At 56.7% G+C, this 21,242-nt stretch overlaps 1 protein-coding gene and 1 long non-coding RNA gene across 9 annotated transcripts in view; one reads left to right on the top strand and one right to left on the bottom strand.

The window, feature by feature from the left end:
- Positions 1–21,015, top strand: part of CCDC57 (coiled-coil domain containing 57) — a 101,701-nt gene extending 80,686 nt beyond the window's left edge. For 3 of the 8 annotated variants that reach the window (XM_077854688.1, XM_077854687.1, XM_077854691.1), the window contains one exon: positions 20,565–21,015. In XM_077854688.1, coding sequence (XP_077710814.1) covers positions 20,565–20,764 — 200 coding nt within the window. In that variant the 3' untranslated portion in view covers positions 20,765–21,015. Of the gene's footprint in view, positions 1–4,112; positions 4,230–10,156; positions 10,259–10,700; positions 11,095–20,564 lie in introns of those variants that run through there. The other 5 variants (XR_013355062.1, XR_013355061.1, XR_013355063.1 and 2 more) reach the window with 5 other exon arrangements.
- Positions 310–5,118, bottom strand: LOC144287223 (uncharacterized). The gene is made up of 2 exons (XR_013355088.1): positions 4,674–5,118; positions 310–2,296 (listed from the first exon to the last, which is right to left on the bottom strand). It is a non-coding gene; the product is annotated as an uncharacterized LOC144287223 (long non-coding RNA).
- Positions 21,016–21,242: the final 227 nt, after the last annotated feature.

The raw sequence follows: 21,242 nt of genomic DNA, 5'->3' as shown, positions 1-21,242 counted from the left end.
TTGCCCTCATGCAGCCTGCAGGACCTTTAGCGCCAGGAGCAAGGTCTACGTGGTCGGAGGACCTTAGTTCTCCATGACTCTGACCTGCTCGGGCCCCAAGGACAGGCGGTGGCCAAGATGGGCCATAAAGATGCCCAGAAACCCGATTCCCACTGAGCGTGGCGTCCTGCACAGCGGGTGCAGGGCGCGGGGCGGAGGACGCAGGAGAGCGGGACGGGGTAGCTGAGCTCCCTGGGTTCGGGGAAATGAGAGAGGACGTTCGGGACGCCAAGAGCCACGAGGAAAGACCAGACAGACTTAAGAGCAAACGAGTCTACGGAACGAAAGATGTAATCATTCAAAGTCAAAGCTTGGGCTTGACAGAGGATTCTGTGCTGCCTCAGCGACGCGGCCCTGACAGGAGGGTCACCAGAGGCAGAGACGTGGCCGGGGACGCAGGAAGCAGGGGGGCAGGGGCCGTGGAAGGCGGGGGCAGGGCCAGAGCCGAGGCAGGGCCAGAGCCACGGCAGGACAGGATCCCGCAAAGGCGCCCCTCGGCCCGGGAAGCCTCGCGCACCCCCATGTGCAGACGTCGGCGACGCGCTGGCGTGTGTACAGCACTCAGGTCACCCTTGGCCAGACGCTGCCACCTGCCAAGAGCTGAGGCCCGGCCCGACGGCGGCCTCCTGTCAGCCACAGCAGGGGCGGAGGCCCAGGGCCCCACAGAGACTGCGGGCACCGAGAACTGAGCAACTTTGCCACCGCCTGTCCCTCCTTTTAAGACATAAATCCAGAGTCAGAGTTGGCGCACGTTTCTGTAAAGGGCCAAGCAGTAAGTGTCCTCGGCCTTGTGGCCCCACAGCGTCTCTCGCCACTGCGCAATTCTCGGCCTGAAACAGCCACAGACCAGCCGTTCACGAGGGGCGGGGCCGCCTGCCAATAAAACTTTATTTAGAAAAACAGGTGATAGCAATGCTGTTTCTTTATTTTTTTTCTTAAGATTTCATTTATTTATTCATGAGAGACACAGAGAGGCAGAGACACGGGCAGAGGGAGAAGCAGGCTCCATGCAGGGAGCCACATGCGGGACTCGATCCCGGGACCCCGGGGTCACGCCCTGAGCCGGAGGCAGTCGCTCGGCCCCTGAGCCACCCAGGCGTCCCAGCAACGTTGCTGCTTAAGCTGAATGCACAGGTGTTTGTTTTATTCTTATTTATTTATTTTTTCAAGTAACCCACACTCACAAGCCCCAGATGAAGCGTCGTGCGCTCCAGCAGTGGGCCAGCCAGGTGCCCCCGTGTCTAGTCACCTTATTTCTGTCCTTTAAACTGTGCGTGTAGGTGTGTCGGTGAAGCCTGGGAATCCCCTGTGATGAACGTCCTAGCAAAGAGTGGTCCCCAGGGCGTGTGGCAGGGAGGGCAGGACGGTGCCCGGGGTGCAGTGGTCCGGGTGCGCAGGTGGCCCGTGGCCACGGGAGCAGCTGGAGGGCGGAAGGGGTGGACAGCCGCAGGTGCCGTGCTAGGGGTGGGGGTGCTCCAGGGGCCACGGGCGGGGGGGCACCTGTGTGGGAGGAGGGGGGTTGAGGCAACCTGCTCCTGTGTCCCCAGCCCCCAGGCCAGCCCTTGGCAAGGTGCGAGGCTGGGCTCGGACGGGCGAGTGCAGGCGGGCAGTGGGCTGCGACGGCAGGGGTGCGGGTGACCACCGCCAGGTGTCCGGGGGACGGCCGGGGCAGCAGGCTGCCATCAGTCTCTGTTGCTGCCTGCTCCCCCGTGCGACCTGGGCCTTGGCAGTGCGGAGGAGGCCGGGGAGGCCCGCAGCAGCCAGTTGGGAAACAGTCGTCAGACAGGTCGGGAAGCCCGTGGGAGGGGACGGTTACGCCGCGCCAGGCCCGCAGTGAGTGGGCGGCCAGCTGCCTACCGTGGGCGCGGCCGAACCCGCCCTGCGTGGGGGGCCATCGCAGCGGGCCCCATGCAGCACAGGTCACAGGCCAACCCGGCGAAGTGAATGAGCGCGCCTGACCCCCTCCCCGCGCCGGGGGCCTTTGGTGACCGTCCTGCCACGCAGTGCGCCTGGCACGGCTGCGGAGCGACACGCTGACCCGATGTCGGCGTCCTTGAGCTCGCTGTCAGGGCCCGGGCGGAGGGGCCTGAACCCTGCGCCTCCTCCGGCCCGAGCGTCGCACCTGGGAAGGGCGTGCGTGTCTGGGTTCTGCCAGTGGAGGGCTCAGGCGCCGCTCGGGGAGGCCGGGAGGTCGGGGCGGACGGCGCCCTGTGGTGACACAGCAGGACGGAACATCCCGTGTGGCTTTTGGTTCACCCTGTGATTCATGGGGGTGAGAGGAGGAGGTGGACGTGAACGCGACTCAGGTGTTCTCGTGTCCGCACACCTCTGCTCCCCTCGTAGCCGGGGCGTTCAGGACTGAACTACCTGTATGATACTCACTTTGTGTAAGGATATTTTTTAGTTCAAGATTTTCTTTATTCCTGAGAGACACACACAGGCAGAGACACGGGCAGAGGGAGGAGCAGGCTCCTGCAGGAGCCCGAGCGGGACTTGATCCCGGGACCCAGGGTCATGCCCTGGGCCGAAGGCACACGCCCCACCACTGAGCCCCGGCGGCCCCTGCGGAAGGAACCTTTTTAAGCCTCACTAGTATCTTCAAAGCTACTGTCAGGAAGGCAGGAGCTCGAGACGTGAGTGTGGGATCCTAAGCATTTACGGCAAAGCACAATGTGGGGCATTGGTCCCCAAACAAGCAGTCTGGAAGCTCCCTTCTAGAAACTGGGATGAAGGGTCTCCTGCGTTTGCCCATCTTCGGTGCGTTGTCAGTAGGGATCGTGGACGCTCAAAAATGGTAAGGAAATCGTTGAATGGTGTGGACATCTGTGATCAAACATGGAGAACCACTTTTCTTAGATGGTGTTTCTCATGGCACATGGTGCTCGTGCTCCCTGGTTTCGAGGTGGGACTGGAGCCGCCTCATCCTGCCCCCAGCAGGCCCGGCCGCACCCCCACCCCCGTGCCTGCTCCGCTGCTGGGTGACCCAGTGCACGTGGGGCCTTAGGGTCCCAGTGGCCCCTGCTCCATCCTGTCCAAGGCCTTGGGCCCCTCCACTCCCAGATGCCTTCTGTCCAGGCCCATCCCCTGACCCCAGCCCTCTGTCCCCTCTCCCCCGCAGGGCCCCGGGGCTGTGACCTGCTGCCCCCCAGCCCCCTGCAGCCTGCCCCTGCAGACACCTCTGCCCCACCTCCTTTCCCAGCACCTGCCTCCACCTCAGGGCCCTTCCTTCCCCGCTAAGCTCTCGCCATCCTGGGGGCTGGGGTGGGGCACCGTCCTTGACCCTGCCCCGCCCCTGGTCAGCACAAGCAGGTATACAATAGGTGCTCAATCTCATTGAGCCGGGAGATACTGGAAGAATGGAGCCAGGGAGGCCCTGAGTCTGCAGCTGGGGGGGTGGGGGGGAGGCGGGGGGGGGGCGGGGGGGGCGGGGGGGATCGAGATTCCCGGGAGGAGGTGGGATTGGAGCAGCACTGCCGGGGAGGTGCTGAGGAAGGAGTATCCCGGGAGGAGGCAGGAGGCGTCGCGTGCTCTCAAGCTGTTGCCCTGCGTAGACGGTGGGAACATGGGCAGTTTCCTGGAAGCTACGTGAGGGGGTTTCGGGGCTCGAGCAGCAGGCCTGCGGAGAGGTCATTCACGGCAAGACCCGACCCTCGGAGGGGTGCAGGGCGTCGCGGGTGGGGGGGAGTGGGGGCGGCACGGACCCCCCCAGTGGGGGCAGCTGCCCGCTGAGGTGCCCCCAGGCAGTCACATGGCTTAAAATCCAACCTAAAAATACACAGAATCAGAACTGAGGAATCACACACAAGAAGGGCAACCTGGGATGTGATTTAAAAAATCACAACTATAGGGGATCCCTGGGGGGCTCAGTGGTTGAGCGTCCGCCTTCAGCTCAGGGCGTGACCCCAGGGTCCCGGGATCGAGTCCCGCATCAGGCGTCCGGCATGGAGCCTGCTTCTCCCTCAGCCTGCGTCTCTGCCTCTCTCTGTGTCTCTCAGCAATAAATCTAAATTTTTAAAAAGTAACAACTATCTACAATGATTCTTTTTTAACTACAATATTAATCCAATTGGAAGGATTTTCTCAGGATGACACATGAATAAGTCACCAGGTTGGCGGGGACATGCGCTCAGCCAGGACAGCACCCGAAGATCACAGCGTCGGCCCCTCCGGCAAGCAGCAGCTGCCCTGGTAAGCCGGACCCAGCAGGCGAGGCCGGGGCGCCAGCGCTTCTGGGAGTGCGGTTTGCCGGGGTGACCGGGCAGGGCCAGTTAGAGCCGTTGGCCCCCCAGGGGTCCCCGCACGCACGCTCGGGGTACGGGATGCCCGCTGGGGCTAAGGGGGCGCAGACCTCGGCGACCTGTGCCCCGCACCACGAATGGTGCCCAGGGTTTGGTGAAAAGTCAGTCCACCCCTCTCGCCCCCCGCCGTCCCCACCCCCCGTCCCGCCTCCGTCCCCCAGGCCACCCCCACCTGTCCCTGCTCCTCTTCCACATGCCCTGCGCTCTGTGGCCGTAGAGGCGAATACGTAGGGTGTGCATCACACCAGTAGGCAGCTTGCTTTTTCATTCCCACCTGGGCCTTCTGCTCGGTACCCCTGAGAGGTCGGTGATCCGACTCGTGACGACGTTCTTTACCTGAAACACTTCGTGTTCATTGATGTTTAAATGGCCTGTGGTCTTAGCTCCCAGACTGTGCTGCAGCGAGCCATCCTGTGTTCATGCAGGGCTGTGGGAGTCTGTTGTCAGAATAATCCAGAAGTGAAATCGCTGGGTCAAAGGTATGAGTGGTTTGACTTCTGCACGGTGTTTCCAAATCGCCCTGGAGAAGTTGGCCCAACTTGTGCTCGTGGCTGCAGGCTGTGACAGTGTCTTTCCTAACTCCCATACTGGTACTGGTGGATTTTTTTTCCTTAAGATTTCATTTATTTGAGAGAGAGAGAGAATCTCAAGCAGACTCTGAGCAGAAAGCCCCACGTGGGGCTTGATCCCATGAGCCTGAGCCGAAATGAAGAGTCGGCCGCCTGACTGACGGTGCCACCCAGGTGCCCCCAGTACTGGTGGAATTTTTTTTTTTTTAAAGATTTTTTTTTTATTTATTTATTCATGATAGTCACACACACAGAGAGAGAGAGAGAGGCAGAGACACAGGCAGAGGGAGAAGCAGGCTCCATGCAGGGAGCCCGACGTGGGATTCGATCCGGGGTCTCCAGGATCGCGCCCTGGGCCAAAGGCAAGCGCCAAACCGCTGCGCCACGCAGGGATCCCTACTGGTGGATTTTTATCGAGCATTTTCCTTTATGCCAATCTTGATAGACGAAAAATATATTTCATGATTGGTTTTAATTTGCAGTTTCTAAACTCCAAGTGAGGCTGGCCACCTTCCGTGTGCTCTGATTGTCGTCAGGCCTCACAGCCTTTATAGGGGCGACTAGGAAAGCTCGCGGAGTAAGGACGTGCACGTCGTGATTTGCAGGAGTCAGAACACAGCGGGGCTGGGGGGCTGTGCTCCTGGGGCGGGGGGCTGCCGTGAGCACTGCCGCCTGTGCCCTGCCATCACTGCTGTACCCCGAGAGCACTAACCCATCTGCACAGCTACTGGAGTCCCACTTTTGAGTAAGGAAACTGAGGCCGAGGGGCACGGAGTGCCCGCCTGAGGTCCCAGGTCCCAGCCCTCCGTGTACCACAGGGTTCCAGAGGGGGCGTCCTGACCCCCACGGGGCGCAGTCAGGGGGAGCCACGACTGTCCTGGAGCTCACACAGACATTGGCTGGGAGCTCCCGACGCATGGAACCGCAGGGTCACGCTCCTCTGGAACAGGAGGTCAGTCTGTCCCGGAGACCTCACCCACCCGAGGCCCATCCTGTTGTGAGTGGTGGTGGCGGTGGCTCAGGGGCATCCCAGGTGCTCCCCTGGCAGAGACCCTCACCCTCCCTCCCCTGGTGCCCCCAAGGGGAGCCCTCGGGGGATCAAAATGATGAGGGACAGAGGGGTGATGGCAACTTTTAAAGAGTACGATGTGGGTGTTAATTTTTTTTCTTTAAATTTTTGGGGTTTTTTGAAAATTACATTACATTACATTGAATTACATTGAATTAAATTCAATGTTCTTGAAATTAAACATTTTTCTCTTTAAAAAAGGGTTGCATAAAATGTTGAGAAAAGGGTACACACAATGCTATTAACTGGCTACTAACCCAAAATTAGTTTTAAATCCCGTGTAGTCAGAATATTTCCATACAGACCTCTCTACAGAGCTGACACCTAAATCAGATAACCACGTTGCCAGGCTTTTCTTATCCAACGATCCAGATAAAAACAAAACCAGCCGCCTCTTGCTCATAGCCCAAATGCTTGCGGAGCCCACACCAGCACCACAGAGGCCTGGCGTGCGCCTGCCACAGCGGGTCCCTTTCTCAGCAGTTCCCAGAGCCGGGAGGTCGGGGCTCTGCGTTCCCCTGGAGAGACGCAGGCCCAGAGTGCTCCCATGAGGTCTCACAGCTCCCAGCCAGTGGAGCAGGACCAGAGTCCAAGCAGACCCTGAGTTCACTGGCTGAGATCAGCCCCAGACTCCAGTGCCCCTGGGCACCAGGCAGCAGGTGGCTGGGTGAAGGCGTGCAGGGACTGTGCTAACTGCCAGGCGGCACTGTGCATGGGGGTGGTGACGCCTGGCAGGCTGGCTCCGTCTAGCGGATGACGCCATCCTACAGGTGCCCCTCAATGGCAGATGGTCCAACGAGCCAGAGCTTCCCATTTTTCAAGAGAAGCTGGAAATCCTGGTTTTTTTTTATATAGAATGTTTTCATTTTTGAATATCGGCAGCTAATTAAAAAATCAAAACAAAGTGTGGGCCAAATTACAGCTCAGTTTGTCAGCTACACACTTCTGTGAGCCAGACCCAGCCATGCCTAGTGACGTGGCTCCAGCCAGGAGCTATGTTTAGGATTTTACATGGTTGAGAAAAGGACAAAGAAAGTGCTACAATGACCTGGATCAGCCCAGTGGGCTCCAGAGAGAAGCCCAGCCTCTGGCAAGGCCTCTTCCCAGCCTGGGAATCAGGTGACTGCTGATAAACCTGGGCTTCTCTTTACTAGCGACTCACCTCACAGTGTGTTTCTTTTCTTTTTTTTTTTCACAGTGTGTTTCTCTGCATGTTCTTGCAGGGCGAACGCACCAGGCCCTCCTGGGTTTGTCCTCATGTCCGTCCTGCAGGGCCTTACCTGCCCGTGACGAGGGCCGAGTGGGCCCCCAGGACACCATCTCACCTGTCCCCTTCTTGGTGTCTTGTGCTCTTGCATGGAGACTGCCCCCTGTGCCTTCCCTGGACTCAGATTGCCTCTGCTCTGGCTCTGCCAGCCCAGCCATGGTCTGAGGTCATAAAAACACACTGTGAACGTGGGACCTTAGACTTACTTTGTCCACACGCCCTCAAGACCAAAAATATTGCCATCTGGCTGCCCCACAGATGCTTTACTGTTTCTCGTGAAACCCAGGGGTTGAGCATGGGAGGCAGGCTGATGACCCAGCACTGTTTCCGAGTGATAGCCATTCATGATAAGGATCTATGATAAGTAAGAAAAGGTTAAAATCACACAGGATAGGTGACCTCAAAGAACTGCTAGTGACTCCATTGTAAATGCACCTGGAACAGTACATTCTGTTCTTCCTGCGTGGTCCTCAAACCTGTGCACTAACCAGGGAACTCCCCTAAGGCCTGAGAACCTTATCAGAATGTGAGCGTCAGTGAGACGGACAGACCTAGGAGAGCCTTGTGAGACCCGGCTGAGAGACCAGCAGCCTAAGCCACAGGGGGAGGCCAGCTGGAGCCCGGGAGGGCTGTCCTCTGCACCAGAAACGTGTCGTGATGCAATCCCCAGGCAGGGCCCTTTGGCTGGGCTCTGGCAACACGAGCTACGAACAGGGTGGAGTGCCTCCCACTAGAGGGCTCAACACATCTTCTCATTGGCCACTATCACAGGTAGACTGCACGAGGCAGACAGGAGCAGGAGTTGTCCCTGGGAACTAGGGAGCTTATTCAGCACTGTGACTATTAGGGTACAGGACCCCAGGGGGCAAGGGGCCCTGCCCTCTTACTGCTCAGCACCCTTGATCCTCTTGGCTCTGCCTGCCCCACTCTCAGAAGGAATCAGATGTGAGTGCCAACACACCAGTGAAATTGTACACGATGTGTGCCGCCTCTCAGCACTGTTACAATAATAACTAAAGAAATCCAAGAGCCAGTGTTTTGGTCAGAGGAAGGAGCAGTGCTGTGTCCTGAACTGAGTGACCAACACCAGCTTCCTGCTGGTGTTGTGCTAATGATTACAACCTGAGACTATTTAAGAAGTGCAGAGTGTCCTGTAAACCTTTGAGAAGCGGAGGTCAAGTAGATCTTTGTTAGCTCTCCTCTTGAAGGCACTGTGATGAAACAGTTACGCCACTTCGGGGAAAGTTTATATAGAAAAAACTTCTACACCAAAGTAAATACTTTAAGAAATAGCCAAATCAGTGTACTCCTCGATGGTGTGTATTCTAGAGCCACAGCATGGCTAGTGCTCACTTCTGCTTCTGGCTGGGCTGTTACTGACTAGACTTTAATGTCTCTCCATAAACAATTAGAAAGTTGGACAAAATATATGAAACTACTGTTTTCAGACATCAGATAATAGTCAGCACAGGACCATAGTCCTTGAAAAAAGGAAAACAAATGAGATGAACTCCAAGATCCCCCTAGCTTTCTGCCTGAAGGCACTTTCTGGGCCACAGGCATAGGGAGGAGATGCCAGACAGAATTCAGCAGCCTTGGGGCCCCTGGGTGGCTCAGTGGTTGAGTGTCTACCTTTGGCTTAGGGCATGATTCTGGGGTCCTGGGATCGAGTCCTACATCGGGCTCCCTGCATGGAGCCTTTTTCTCCCTCTGCCTGTGTCTCTGCCTCTCTCTGTGTCTCTCATAAATAAATTAAATTTTTAAAAACTCAGCAGGCTTCTAAGTTGGAGAAATGGGAATTGGAGTTTGGGAAGCCACAAGGGGCTGGCAGCTGCAGGAAAGAGTCCAGAAGGGAGGGTACTACACAGAAGAGAGCTCCAGAAACTTGGGGAAAAGGTTATATGTAAAGAACTGCACAGGCACTTTTTTTTTTTTTTGAGTCCTCACCACATACTAGCCCATAGATGTATGGACTAAAGCTCCACAGTTCCAGGCAAAGGAAAGACAAATAACTTGTAAGCTGAGCCATTTCCAGAGCTCTCAGAGAGCAGGAAGATATTCAGAGTGAGGAGTCCCCATCATCACCTTCTTTCAGTGGAGAGACCCAGATAAGTCACACCTCAGTAGTAGGGCTAGGTTTCTCTGGAGTGAAGGCCCACGTAGACTTACACTAGAAAAGTTTAAAAACAGTCTTGAAATGACCAAACAAGGGCAGCCCGGTGGCTCAGCGGTTTAGTGCCTGCCTTCAGCCCAGAGCATGATCCTGGAGACCCAGGATCAAGTCCTGCGTTGGGCTCCCTGCATGGAGCCTGCTTCTCCCTCTGCCTATCTCTCTATGTGTCTCATGAATAAATAAATAAAACCTTTTTTTAAAAAAAAGAAAAAGAAATGACCAAACAAGGAACCTAACTGCCTACCAAAATAAAACCCCACACTCTAAAAAAATTTTTTGAGAAAATATTACAATGCCTAACACCCAATCAAAAATTACAAGACATGTGAAGAAGCAGGAAAATGTGATCCAGAATCAAGAGGAAAATCAGTCAGTAGAAAGAGACCTAGAAATAGCAGAAATGAGGGAACAAGCAGACAAAGACATTAAAAGAACTGGAATGACTATATTCAAGCATTTGAAGAAAAACATGTACATAATGAGAAGAATTGAGAAAATGAAAAGAACCAAACAAAGCTTCTGGAGATTAAAACTATAATATTTGGGACACCTGGGTGGCTCAGCAGTTTAGTGCCTGCCTTTGGCCTGGGGCGTGGTCCTGGAGTCCCGGGATCAAGTCCCACATTAGGCTCCCTGAGGGGAGCCTGCTTCTCCCTCTGCCTGGGTCTCTGCTATTCCCTCTGTGTCTCTCATGAATAAATAACTAAAAATTGTTTTTTTTTTTTTTTAAAAAAAAAAAAGGACGCTCTTCAGGCTGAAGGAAAATGATGCCAGATAGAGACATGGGTCAACGGAGAATAGTGCAGAAGTCAGACGTGGCAGGTCTGCATGTAAGGGAAGAGGGTAGGTCTGCTTTTCTTTTTTTTACATGTCAACCGATTGTTTAAAATGCACATACTAACATACGTGTATCACAAGTCTCATAATACACCTAGAAGTAGAAGGTACGACAAAAATGGCATGCATGGTGGGAAGAGGAGAGGGAGGTATACTCTCCTGAGGCTCTTCAGGTGACATTGTGCAACCCTGCGTCACAGCAGAATGAGACAAGTTAGAAGTGCAGAACAGACATTCAGAAACGACAGCAAAGCACAGCCAGTGGCACAGATAAAATGGAGTAGAAAAAAATCAACCCAAAAATAGCCTCAAAAAGAGGAAAAAAGGGAAAAAGGACAAACAGGACAAAGAGAAAAAAATTAGTAATTGCAATGTAGAAAAAAAAACATTTAAAACCAATCACATTGAAAATAATATTAAAGGTAATGGTCTAAATATTGCATTAAAGGGCCGACTGGGAGAAAAAGGCTAGCCAGCCTCAACGGTGTGCTGTCAACAAAAAACTCACTCTAAATACAGAGACACAGTTGGATGAAGAAGGCTGGATGGCTCTTTCACGTCAGGCAAAGCAGACTTCCCAACAGGGAATATTAACCCAAGATAAAGAGGGACATTTTGTGATGGCATAGGAGTCAGCTACTAGAAGAGACAACCTTCCCAAGTATGTATGTTCCTAGTAGGAGCTGTAAACACGTGAAGTTTAAAAACCCTCAGAAGGGCAGCCCGGGTGGCTCAGCGGTTTGGTGCCGACTTCAGCCCAGGATGTGATCCTGGAGACCCGGGATCGAGTCCCACGTCGGGCTCCCTGCATGGAGCCTGCTTCTCCCTCTGCCTGTGTCTCTGCCTCTCTGTGTATCTCTCATTAATAAATAAATAAAATCTTTAAAAATAAATAAATAAAAATAACCCTCAGAAGAGGGGCACCTGGGTGGCTCAGTCCGTTAAGTGCCCAGCTCTTAATGTCAGCTCAGGTCATGATCTTGGGGTCATGAGATCGAGCCCCACATGGGGCCCTGCGTGCAGGGGGGAGTCTGCTTGAAATTCTCCCTCTGCTTCTCCCTCCACCTCTTCACCCCATTTGTGCACGCTCTCTCTCTCAAATAAATAGGTAAAATGTTTTTTAAAAAAACTCTCAGAAATGGAAGGAAATGTAGAGAAGTCCGTAATTATACTCAGACTTAGTACTTCTCTCTCAGCGATAACAGAACAAGGAGACAGAAAAGTCAGTGGAGGTAGAGAATAGAGGGTTTGAGCAGCGCTGTCAGCCAGCTCGGCCTCACTGGCACGTGTCCACTGCCCCAACCATCAACAGAACACACACACTTTTGAGGTGCACACGGTACGTTTGACAAGATAGGCCACATGCCGGGCTATAAAACTGGTCTTAGTAAATTTAAAAAGGTTGAAGTCATACAGACTGTATTTGCTGGCCACAAACCTGCTACACTGGAAATCAAGAACACAGAGATATCTAGAAAAATATCCAAAAGAATTTAAAAATAGAAGGCTAATGGGTCAAAGAAGAAATCACAAAGTCTTACTTACAAACTTGAGCCTTTAGATACTTAAAAGAGACAAGAACAGTGTTCTAAAGTCAGTGATCAGAACGCCTGGGTGGCTCAGCGGTTTAGTGCCTGCCTTTGGCCCAGGGCCTGATCCTGGAGACCCGGGATCGAGTCCCATGTCCGGCTCCCTGCATGGAGCCTGCTTCTCCCTCTGCCTGTGTCTCTGCCTCTGTGTGTGTGTGTCTCTCATGAATAAATAAATAAAATCTTAAAAAAAAAATCCTTAGGAACTTTAAAAAACACAACTATTAGAACAAAAAAGTGGCTTTGGCAAAGTACCAGGACTAGGTCAATACAAGATCAATATGTCAAATCAGTTATATTTCTATACATAACAATGAGAATCAGAAACTGCGATAAAAAATATCATTTACAGGGATCCCTGGGTGGCGCAGCGGTTTGATGCCTGCCTTTGGCCCAGGGCGCGATCCTGGAGACCCGGGATCGAATCCCATGTCGTGCTCCTGGTGCATGAAGCCTGCTTCTCCCTCTGCCTATGTCTCTGCTTCTCTCTCTCTCTCTCTCTGTGACTATCATAAATAAATAAAAATTTAAAAAATATATATATATCATTTACAATAGTATCCAAAACCGTGAAATACTTAGGGATATACTAAAGGAATGTGTGTGCACTGAAAAGGACCGCTGCACAGAAAAGTCAGACCTATAATGGAAAGGTATACCATCCTCATGGACTAGAAGCCTCAACGTTAAGATGTCATTTCTCCCAAAATGTACCTGCAGATTAAGCAAAGTCCCAATCAAGATCCCATGAAATTTTTGAAATTGAAATAAAAAATTAAAATTTACATGGATATGGGAAGGATATAGAAAATTCAAAGCAGTCTCAAAAAAGAACAAAGTTGAAGGATTTTACCTAATTGTAAGACTTACCATAAAGGTACAGTAATTGTGACAGTGTGCTGTTGGCACAAGTGTGCATGTGTACGACAGAGAGCGCAGTGGACACACGCACACTAACAAATCAGTTAATGCGAAGGCTCTACAGTAATTTAAGGAGAAAGAATATCCAACAAATTGTGCTGGGATGACGACATATCCATATGGGGAAAAATGAACTGCATGTCATGATCTCAGGGTCGTGGGATGAAGCACCACACGGGGCTGCGTGCTCAGGGCAGAGTCTGCTTGTCCCTCTCCCTCTGCTCCTCCCCCTGCCCCCTGCTTGTGCGTGCGCGCTCCCTCCAAATAAATAGAATCTTGAAAGAGAGAAACATTCGTGCACTCAGGCAGGAGGGCCCTTCTGCTCCCCGCCAAGTCAGAGTCAGAATCGTCAGCGTGAACGTTTATAGTGACTTCATGCCCAAATGGGGGACAACACAAGCACCCACCACCGATGAAGGGGAGGCCAGAGTGCTGGGCAGCCGTAGGATAAAGCACTAGCCCGCAATCAGAGGAGTTAGGGTCTCCACGACGACGACTACACGAATGAACCTCAAGAAACATTTCTCGGGTCTCTGGAAGAACCAGTCTTCAAAACGTGCCTAGTGAGGCTCCAGGAGGGACCAGTGCTTGCCTGGGGCCCCTGCGTGGTGGAATGTTCCAGACGCATAGATGCATACATGCTCTAAAAGGCTTTGAAACGTAGATTTTTAAAATAGGCGCATTTTGGGGACACGTGGTGGCTCAGCAGTTGAGCGCCTGCCTTTGGCCCAGGGCGTGACCCCGGGGCCCTGGGATCCAGTCCTGCGTCGGGCTCCCTGCAGGGAGCCTGCTTCTCTGCCTGGGTCTCTCTGCCTCTCTCTGTGTCTCTCATGAGTAAATAAATACAATCTTAAAAACATAAATACAAAAATAAAAATGGTGCATTTTATTGCGTGCAAGTTATAACGCAGTCAAAACGATGTTTTAAAGAAGGAGCAGCTGTGGGCCGTGGAGGTTCTGTGGGGCGCCCGCCCCCTGCCCGGTGCGTCCTTGCTGCACGGTGCCGCACCCCCGTCCATCCCCAGCGCGGGGAGCTGAGCCGCGGCGGGCAGGACACTGCCGCCAGCCACCCTCCGCACGTGTCGCTGCACATCCTCAGGGGAAACTGGTAATTCTTATCAATTTGCTGGGTTCCCTGAGTTATTCTGCAGTGTGGGACCTCGGAGCTCCTGGGGGAGGTCATTAGTGTAGATGGCGTACTCCCCGCGGGCCCCGGGGCCTCTCGGGTCGGGCCTCCAAGCCTCATCCCAGACCAAACTGCCACCCGCTGGGGCCCGGGCACAAGGCTCTGCTTGAAGACGCAGTCCTGCAGCCCTAAAATACCCGAACCCGTGTACACCTTCCGGCTCTCTCTCTCTCTCTCTCTTTCTCTCTCGCTGAAGCAGCACAGTTGGCATGTGCAGCTTCCTATTAGTTGCAGGTGTGACAGCTGCTCCCTTGTCTCGTGGGGGTTATCGCCTCCCTGGAGAAGGCCGCGAATCTCCGTCACACTCCTTCACCTCTGGGCGGGGGGCACAGGAGCCTCGTGGAGACCTGCAGCCCCCCCACCCCTGCTGAAGGGACCTGGCAGCCGCCCGCCACGGCAGGCCACAGCACGGCGGCCTCGCCCTGAGGCCTTCAGGATACGGACAGGTGGCTGCAGCTGCACCGGGAGGGTCCCTGGCTCGCGGTGGCCTCCTCGCTGGTGCTGAGCTTCCACACTCCTACCAGTTGGACTTTGGCGCTTCCCCCCCCCGCCCCCCCCATAGGCTGCCCTCCAGCGCAGTTTCCTCCCCCACTCTGCAGTGCTCCCACCCCCCCACTGCTCCCTCCTGCACACCTGCCTGGGCCCCGCCAGCCACAGTGCCGTGGCACCTCATCCACTTGCAGGCGGAAAGCCACGAGGCTGGTTTTTCCCGTTACATATGATTGCTGTGTGTAAAAATATGGCCTTTATCAAATTAAAATTTCCCTTTACGTTCCTGATCCACAGAGCTCTCGTGACAAATAGGCATTAAACCTTGTCAGATTTTTTTCCGCATTGAGGAGGAGAAACCCAGTTATGTTTTCATTTATTGACGGGGTCGCTATGGTGGGAGACTTTCTGAAAATGGGGCCGCCTTGCATTGGTGAGATAAACTTTACTTGATAATGACGTATCCTTAACATTTGCCTGATTTGATTCGATAACGTTCACATAAAGGCTTTGCAGCTCCGTGTGCAAGCTAAATAGGCCTGTAAGCTTTTTCCTGCATTGTCCTCAAGTGGTTTGGGAATACAGTTCGCTGGGCATGCTTCATTCTAAGTTACTTGTCTGAATCGTTTGAATGAGATAGAAACGAACTCTTCCATGAATATTTGATCTCTGTGAACATCTAGCAGAACCACCTGTAAATCCACCCGAGCCAGGAGCCTTTGGGAAGAGAACCGTTGAATACCAGCTCCATGTTTTAATACCTGTTGGGTATTTCAAAGGCTATTTTTCTGTTCTGGTTTTGGAATCTTCCATTGCCTCGAGGCTCTATTAATTCACTGGCAAATAGCTCTTTATAACATTCACTTTTGCCCAGTTGTGCGTATTTGTTCTCCCTTGTTTGGATCAACCTTGGCAGGAATTTATGTTATTAATCTCTGTAGACACCAGCTTGGACTCGGTTGATGTTCTATAGCACTGTTTTCCTTGGGGTTCTCGTTGAACTGTAGCGTTTCTTTACCCCTTGTTTCCCTGAGCTTGTCGTGTTGTTTCTTTCCATCTCCTTATGCTGGAGGGTTAGCTCATCTCCTTGGGGCATCACCTGTCTCTGTTCGCTGAGAAGGGCATCTCGGGGTGTCCTGCAAACACTGGGATTCAGTTCTCAACATTTCTTTTTTTTTTTTTAATTTTTTTTGTTTTATTTATTATTTATGATAGTCACACACAGAGAGCGAGAGAGAGAGGCAGAGACACAGGCAGAGGGAGAAGCAGGCTCCATGCACCGGGAGCCCGACGTGGGATTCGATCCCGGTCTCCAGGATCGCGCCCTGGGCCAAAGGCAGGCGCCAAACCGCTGCGCCACCCAGGGATCCCGTTCTCAACATTTCTTTTCCTCCTTCTTACTTCTTTCATTTCATTTCATTTCATTTCTTTATTTTATTTTATTTTACTTTATTTTATTTTATTTATTTTTTTTATTTATTCCTGAGAGAGAGAGAGAGAAGCAGAGACACAGGCAGAGGGAGAAGCAGGCTCCCTGCGGGGAGCCCGATGGGGTACTCGATCCCGGGACCCCAGGATCAGGCCAAAGGCAGACACTCAACCACTGAGCCACCCAGGCGTCCCTCCATTTTTTTTAAGATTTATTTATTTATTTGTAAGAGACAGAGCATGCATGAGCCAGGGAGGCCCGAGAGAGAGGGAGAGGGATCTGGAGCTCGGCAGGCACAGAGCCTGCCGTGGGGCTCCATCTCACAACCCTGAGTTCACACCCTGAGCCAACGCCAAGAGTCAGACCCACTCATCCGATGGCACCACCCAGGAGCCCCTCCTCTTGCATTTTCTGATGTGAACTTTCATCTCCAACATGCAGAGCGACCCTGCCAAGGCGTCCACGTGGTGACCACGGGCCCCAGAGCCAGCCCCACTTCGTGTAGAAGAGCCTGTTGTAGAAGCATCCACGCAGAGAGCACCCAACGGCACTGCAGGCGGCCGAGGCAGGAGGGCCCTTCTGCTCCCCCCCAGGCAGTCCCATCTTTGGGCCACAGCCGCCCCTCTGCCTTACGGTCCAAGGAGTGGTCACTGCGCCAGGGTGGGCGTGGACTGTCCTGCAGGCCCCGGAGGGCAGGAGTTGCCTGAGGCCTCCTTGTCACCGAGACCCTGGCCTGGCCCCCCCCATGGCGGGGCCTGCCCCCCTTGCCGGTCCCCAACCCCCGCCCCCTGCTGGTGTCTCCACGGGGCCTCTCCCGCTCCCCAGGCCAGCCATGGGCCGCGTGGCCGGGAGCTGAGGGCAGCCAGGGCCCACTCGGGGCGGAGGACCTCGTCCACAGGCGGCGTTTCAGGCGGGGGGCCCGGGGGGGATGCAGGGCAGCCCGAGCTGCGGGGAGGACGCTGAGGTTCTTCACATTTGTCTCCTGATCTGTGCAGCGTCCCTGGAGCCCCGGTACCGTGACAGCCGGGACCAGGGCCGCTCCTCCAGGAAAAATCAGGAACGTGGCAATGGCGCCTCTGCGGCTGAGCTCGTGACACGGGTCCGGTTAGTCTGTTCTGGTCGGCTTCCCCGGGCCACCTCCGGGGCGTGGACCGCTCCTCACCTTCCCTTCGAGGATATCGGGGTGCGGGCAGGGCTGCGGCCCTGGGCGCGCCGTCAGGGAGAGGCCCCCGCGGCCCCCAGGCCGGCAGCTGGCCCCGGAGCGCCCCGCCTGGCGCAGGACGGGCAGCCTGCGTGGTGCCGTGGCAGGGCCGCCCTCCCCAGGGGCCGCGTTTCGGTGGCAAAGGGAGTGTCGCCTCGCTGGCTCCAGCAGCTCCCCCGGCGAGCGGGGCAGAGAGCAGCTCCTGGCAGCAGCTTTCGTGAATCTTCCGTTTCTCTGGGCTGGGGCCTGGGTGAGGAGGCAGGCCAGGGCCCACCCTGGCCCGGCCAACCCCCGCCCGCGGCCCCCTCCTCTCCACACTGCGCAGGACGGTGCGGAGCGCCCAGGGGCCGGGCGATGTGAGAGCCGTGTGGCCCCTGGGGCCGGACGCCTGTCCACACTTGCCACACCCCACATGCCCTGCACCCCTTGATCCCCGACCTGCGGTTCGCACTGTCCCGGCCTCACCATCCCCCCGCCCCATCTCTGGCTGAAGAGCTGGGCCTTGGGGTCCAGGGGGAGTACCCCTGAAAATGGATGGCATCAGGAAGGAGTGATTGGGTATTAACCTCTGGGAGGAAGGGGGCAGAGCCGTTGACCAAGGCAGCCACCCCCCACCGGGAGCAGCCCAGGGGGCCCTGCCCCCCCCCCCCCCCACTGAGGACCGGCAGGCCCAGGATGTCCCCCAGCGCCTCTGCACCGAGGGCACACGGCAGCTCCCGGCAGGCTCGCTGGGGGCAGGCTCGGCGCCCTGGGAAGCAGCTGGCAGCTTCTGGAAGCTCGGGGCCGGGCTCTGGGCTCTGGGGAGTGAGGCCACTCCAAGTCCCAACACGGTGGGAAGCCTTGGAAGGTTCCGGGCAGTATGACGTCATCTAATTCATAACCTTTAATCCACAGAGGGGCGGGGGGACCTGGGTGGCTCAGTAGGCGAAGCCTCTGACTCTCGATCTCAGGGTGTGAGCTCAAGCCCCATGTCGGGCTCCACACTGGGTGCGCAGCCTGCTTAAGGAGAATGACGGGGGGGTTGGGATGAGGGGCAAGGTGGGGGGGACGTGCAGGCTCATCTCATTTAGGAAGAGCCGCACGCAGGGCAGGAGGAGCTCCCGCGGGAGCAGGAGGGAGGCTGCAGTGGAGCAGCGCCCGTCGGTGCACGGGGCCCTTAGCGCAGACAAGACAGAAGGAGGGAGACAGAAGGGAGCCTGGGGAGGCCTCATCCCTTGTGCCCGAGGCCTGAACAGACACGTGAGAGCTGAGCTGCGCACCCACCCCCCCACCGGCTCCAGGGGAGGCTCCGAGGCTCAGGGCCCGCGTGAGCTCCGTGGAGCTCCAGCCCTTCCTGCAGCTCTCAGAGTCCGGGCCCGTGTGCTCAGGACCCCCTGCCAGCCGGGAGCAGCTCAGCCTGCTTCCCAGAGCCCGGCCACCTCCCCAAGTCAGATGGGAGCTGAGCAGGGGCTCCGAGCAGCCAGGCGCCTCCGAGACAGACCCAGGTTCCTGCTCCCAGGTTTGAGCCACAAGGCCTCGGGCAGCTCCCCAAGCCTTCCTGGCAGTGGGGCTGGACCCGCAGCACACACCTGTGCCCAGGTGCTTCTCCCGAAGCCTAATCAGGGCCCGGGGCACGTCACCCTGCCACACACCAGCCCCTGGTCTGAGCAACGGCAAATCTCGCGTTGACAGGGAAGGGACACATCACAGTCACAGGGCCGAGCTGGGGGCAAACAGGCCCGACCCGTCCAGCTTCATGCCTGAGCCACGACTGCCCCTGCCCTGGAGCCACCAGCTCCCTCCTCAGGGAGGGCTGGGGGGTGCACCAGGGGCTCTGCTGCCTCCCCAGCCTCCCCCCACTTCAGAGGCCCTGCTGCCACCACCAGCATCTCGGGGAGCACGGCCCCCCAGCACAGGGCCTCGGGCCCTGGGCTCTTCCTTCCTCCTGAGCCTCACTTTGTCGCCCTGGCAGCAGATTGTGAGGGTGAACTCAGGCCAGGCCTGAATCCGTCCCCTTGTGGGGAGGGCCCCCACCAGTGTCACCAGGGTCAGGGTCCCAGCCCTGCCTGTCCCCACCGGCCGCGGCTTTCCAGAAGGAAAGCAGCCAAGCAGAGGGTGGGCCTGGGCCTACATCAGGACAGGGCTAGCTGGAAGTCAGGGCCCGAGGGTGTCCTTGCAGAGACCAGGTCGGGAGGGCGCATGTGGGGGAGGAACTGCTCTGAGAAGCCAAGGCGCCGGCCTTTCCCTCACGAGGGCGAAGCAGGGGCAGCGCGAGCGCATCCGGGACCAGCCTGGCCCGCGGCAGAAGTGGGTGCCGGGAGGCCCGGCAGTGGGATGGGGGCCAGCCCAGGAGCGGGTCCAAGGGACAGGAGGGAGGCCAAGGGTGAGCCTGAGGAGGCTGCGGGGAAGGGCGCCGTTGCAGGTGCTCGAGAGGACAGAGGAGGCCCGAGGCGAGGGCCAGGGCGCAGTCCATGTGGCAGAGGTCCCGCTGCCCGCGGTGGGGACGCGTGTGCATCTCCTGGGCGTGCTTCCGAAGCCCAAGCCTCCTCCTGGCACCCGGCCCGCGCCAGCCTCCTGCCCCTTTGGCCCGTCCTCAGGCCTCGCCCCGGGGGGTCCCTGCCCTGCGGTGCCCCCCACTTGCACTGCACACAGCCCTGCGCTGGCCAAGCCCAGGGTGGACGGCTCAGAGACGCGGGGCAGGGTGGGCGTGTGACCGTGTGCTCACGTGTGGGAGAAGCTGGTGCCAGGCCCCACCTTCCCGTCGGTGCTCTGTGCCCTGAGGCAGCATTCCCATCCCGGGTGGACCCCCCGGGGCTCCAAAGGCCCCGGCTGTACCCACGAGGCCAGCCCCGAGGGAGGGCCACCCAGAGCGTACATCTTATAACTGCTTAATAACATCTTTTCTGTTTTTTGCTTTTTTTTTTTTTTTTTTTTCAAAAGAAGTACATTCCTAGTTCTAAACACTTGGCAAATAGAGGAAAGCTAGAGAACGAAAGTCTCCTGCTGCCCTAGTGCAGAGACGCCGTGCCGGGCGCTTTGGAAGGGCTGGGCCTGAGCGTCGGCCCAGGCGCGCAACAGCGTGGTCAGGCTCCTGGGTCCTTGGCCTGCGCCTGGACACGCATGTCAGGCTGGAGGTGCCCGGCCAGCGTGGCCCGCAAGCAGAGGGTGGTGGACAGCCGGGAGGCGCCTGAGGCATCCCGTGGGTCAACCATTAACCTCCGCGCCCCCAGGGGCCCCGTTACGAAATGGTGACAGCAAGAGATGGTGTTTTCGGGGCCAAATGTCCAGAGTGCCCAGCGGAGGGCAGGCCCGGGCCCCGCAGCGCATCTGGAGACCATGTGGCCCAGAGACCTCCTGTGCCAGGGCCCCGGGGAGGACTCTGCTGACAGGCTCTGGAAAGAGCCAGGCCGTGGGGCCCCGGGTCCTGCTGGCAGGGCGCACAGCCTCTTACACTCGGGGAGCGCCCCCCCTCCTGCCCCCTGGGGTGTGACAGGCTGTTCTCTGTGTTCTTCGCGCAGGTCCAGCCACCAGCAGCCTCGGACACCCTGACCCGAGCTCCGTGGGCACACAGGCAGCCTTTGCCATCACAGGGGTGAAGATGGAAGCACAGGCCAAAGCCAAGCCCACCGGACCCTCCAGGGCTCACCCTGCAAGGACAAAAGGCTGCCCGCGGCCCCCCAGGCCCCCCAAGATCCGGAACTACAATCTGAAGGACTGAGTTCCTGGGCTCGCCCCTTCTGTCCCCTGTGGGCGCCTGGGGCCTGTGCTGGACTCACACACCGGCACTGTGTGTGTGTGTGTGTGTGTGTGTGTGCAGGCCCCATGTGCGCACGAGGACAGTGCGGGTGCACGTGTGCGCACACGATGCAGGCTGCAGGCAGGCACCCCAAGTGCTGCAGAGGCACCCCGTGGCGCCCTGTGTCCGACCAGAGCCATTAAAGCCCATGCCCCCGTGCTCTCGCTTGGCCATCGCGTTGTTGACCTGTCCTCCTCAGAAACGTCATCTGAGCACTGCGGCCATGTGACAAGGGGCCTGGGGGGGGAGTACAAGGCCCCTCACAAAGTAGGCGTTTCCCCAGAGAGCGTGGCCCATGCGAGAGCACCTGGAAGAAGGGAGCCCGGGGTCCAGCTGGGCCGGGCGGCCAGGCCTGCTGGTTTGCTCCCGTCGGGGAGCTGGAGGGCGCTTCCCGTCCTCG

The sequence above is a fragment of the Canis aureus genome, chromosome 16 (assembly GCF_053574225.1).
Source record: "Canis aureus isolate CA01 chromosome 16, VMU_Caureus_v.1.0, whole genome shotgun sequence".
NCBI classification, from domain to species: Eukaryota; Metazoa; Chordata; class Mammalia; order Carnivora; family Canidae; genus Canis; species Canis aureus.
This window is presented reverse-complemented; position numbering and strand designations above follow the sequence as displayed.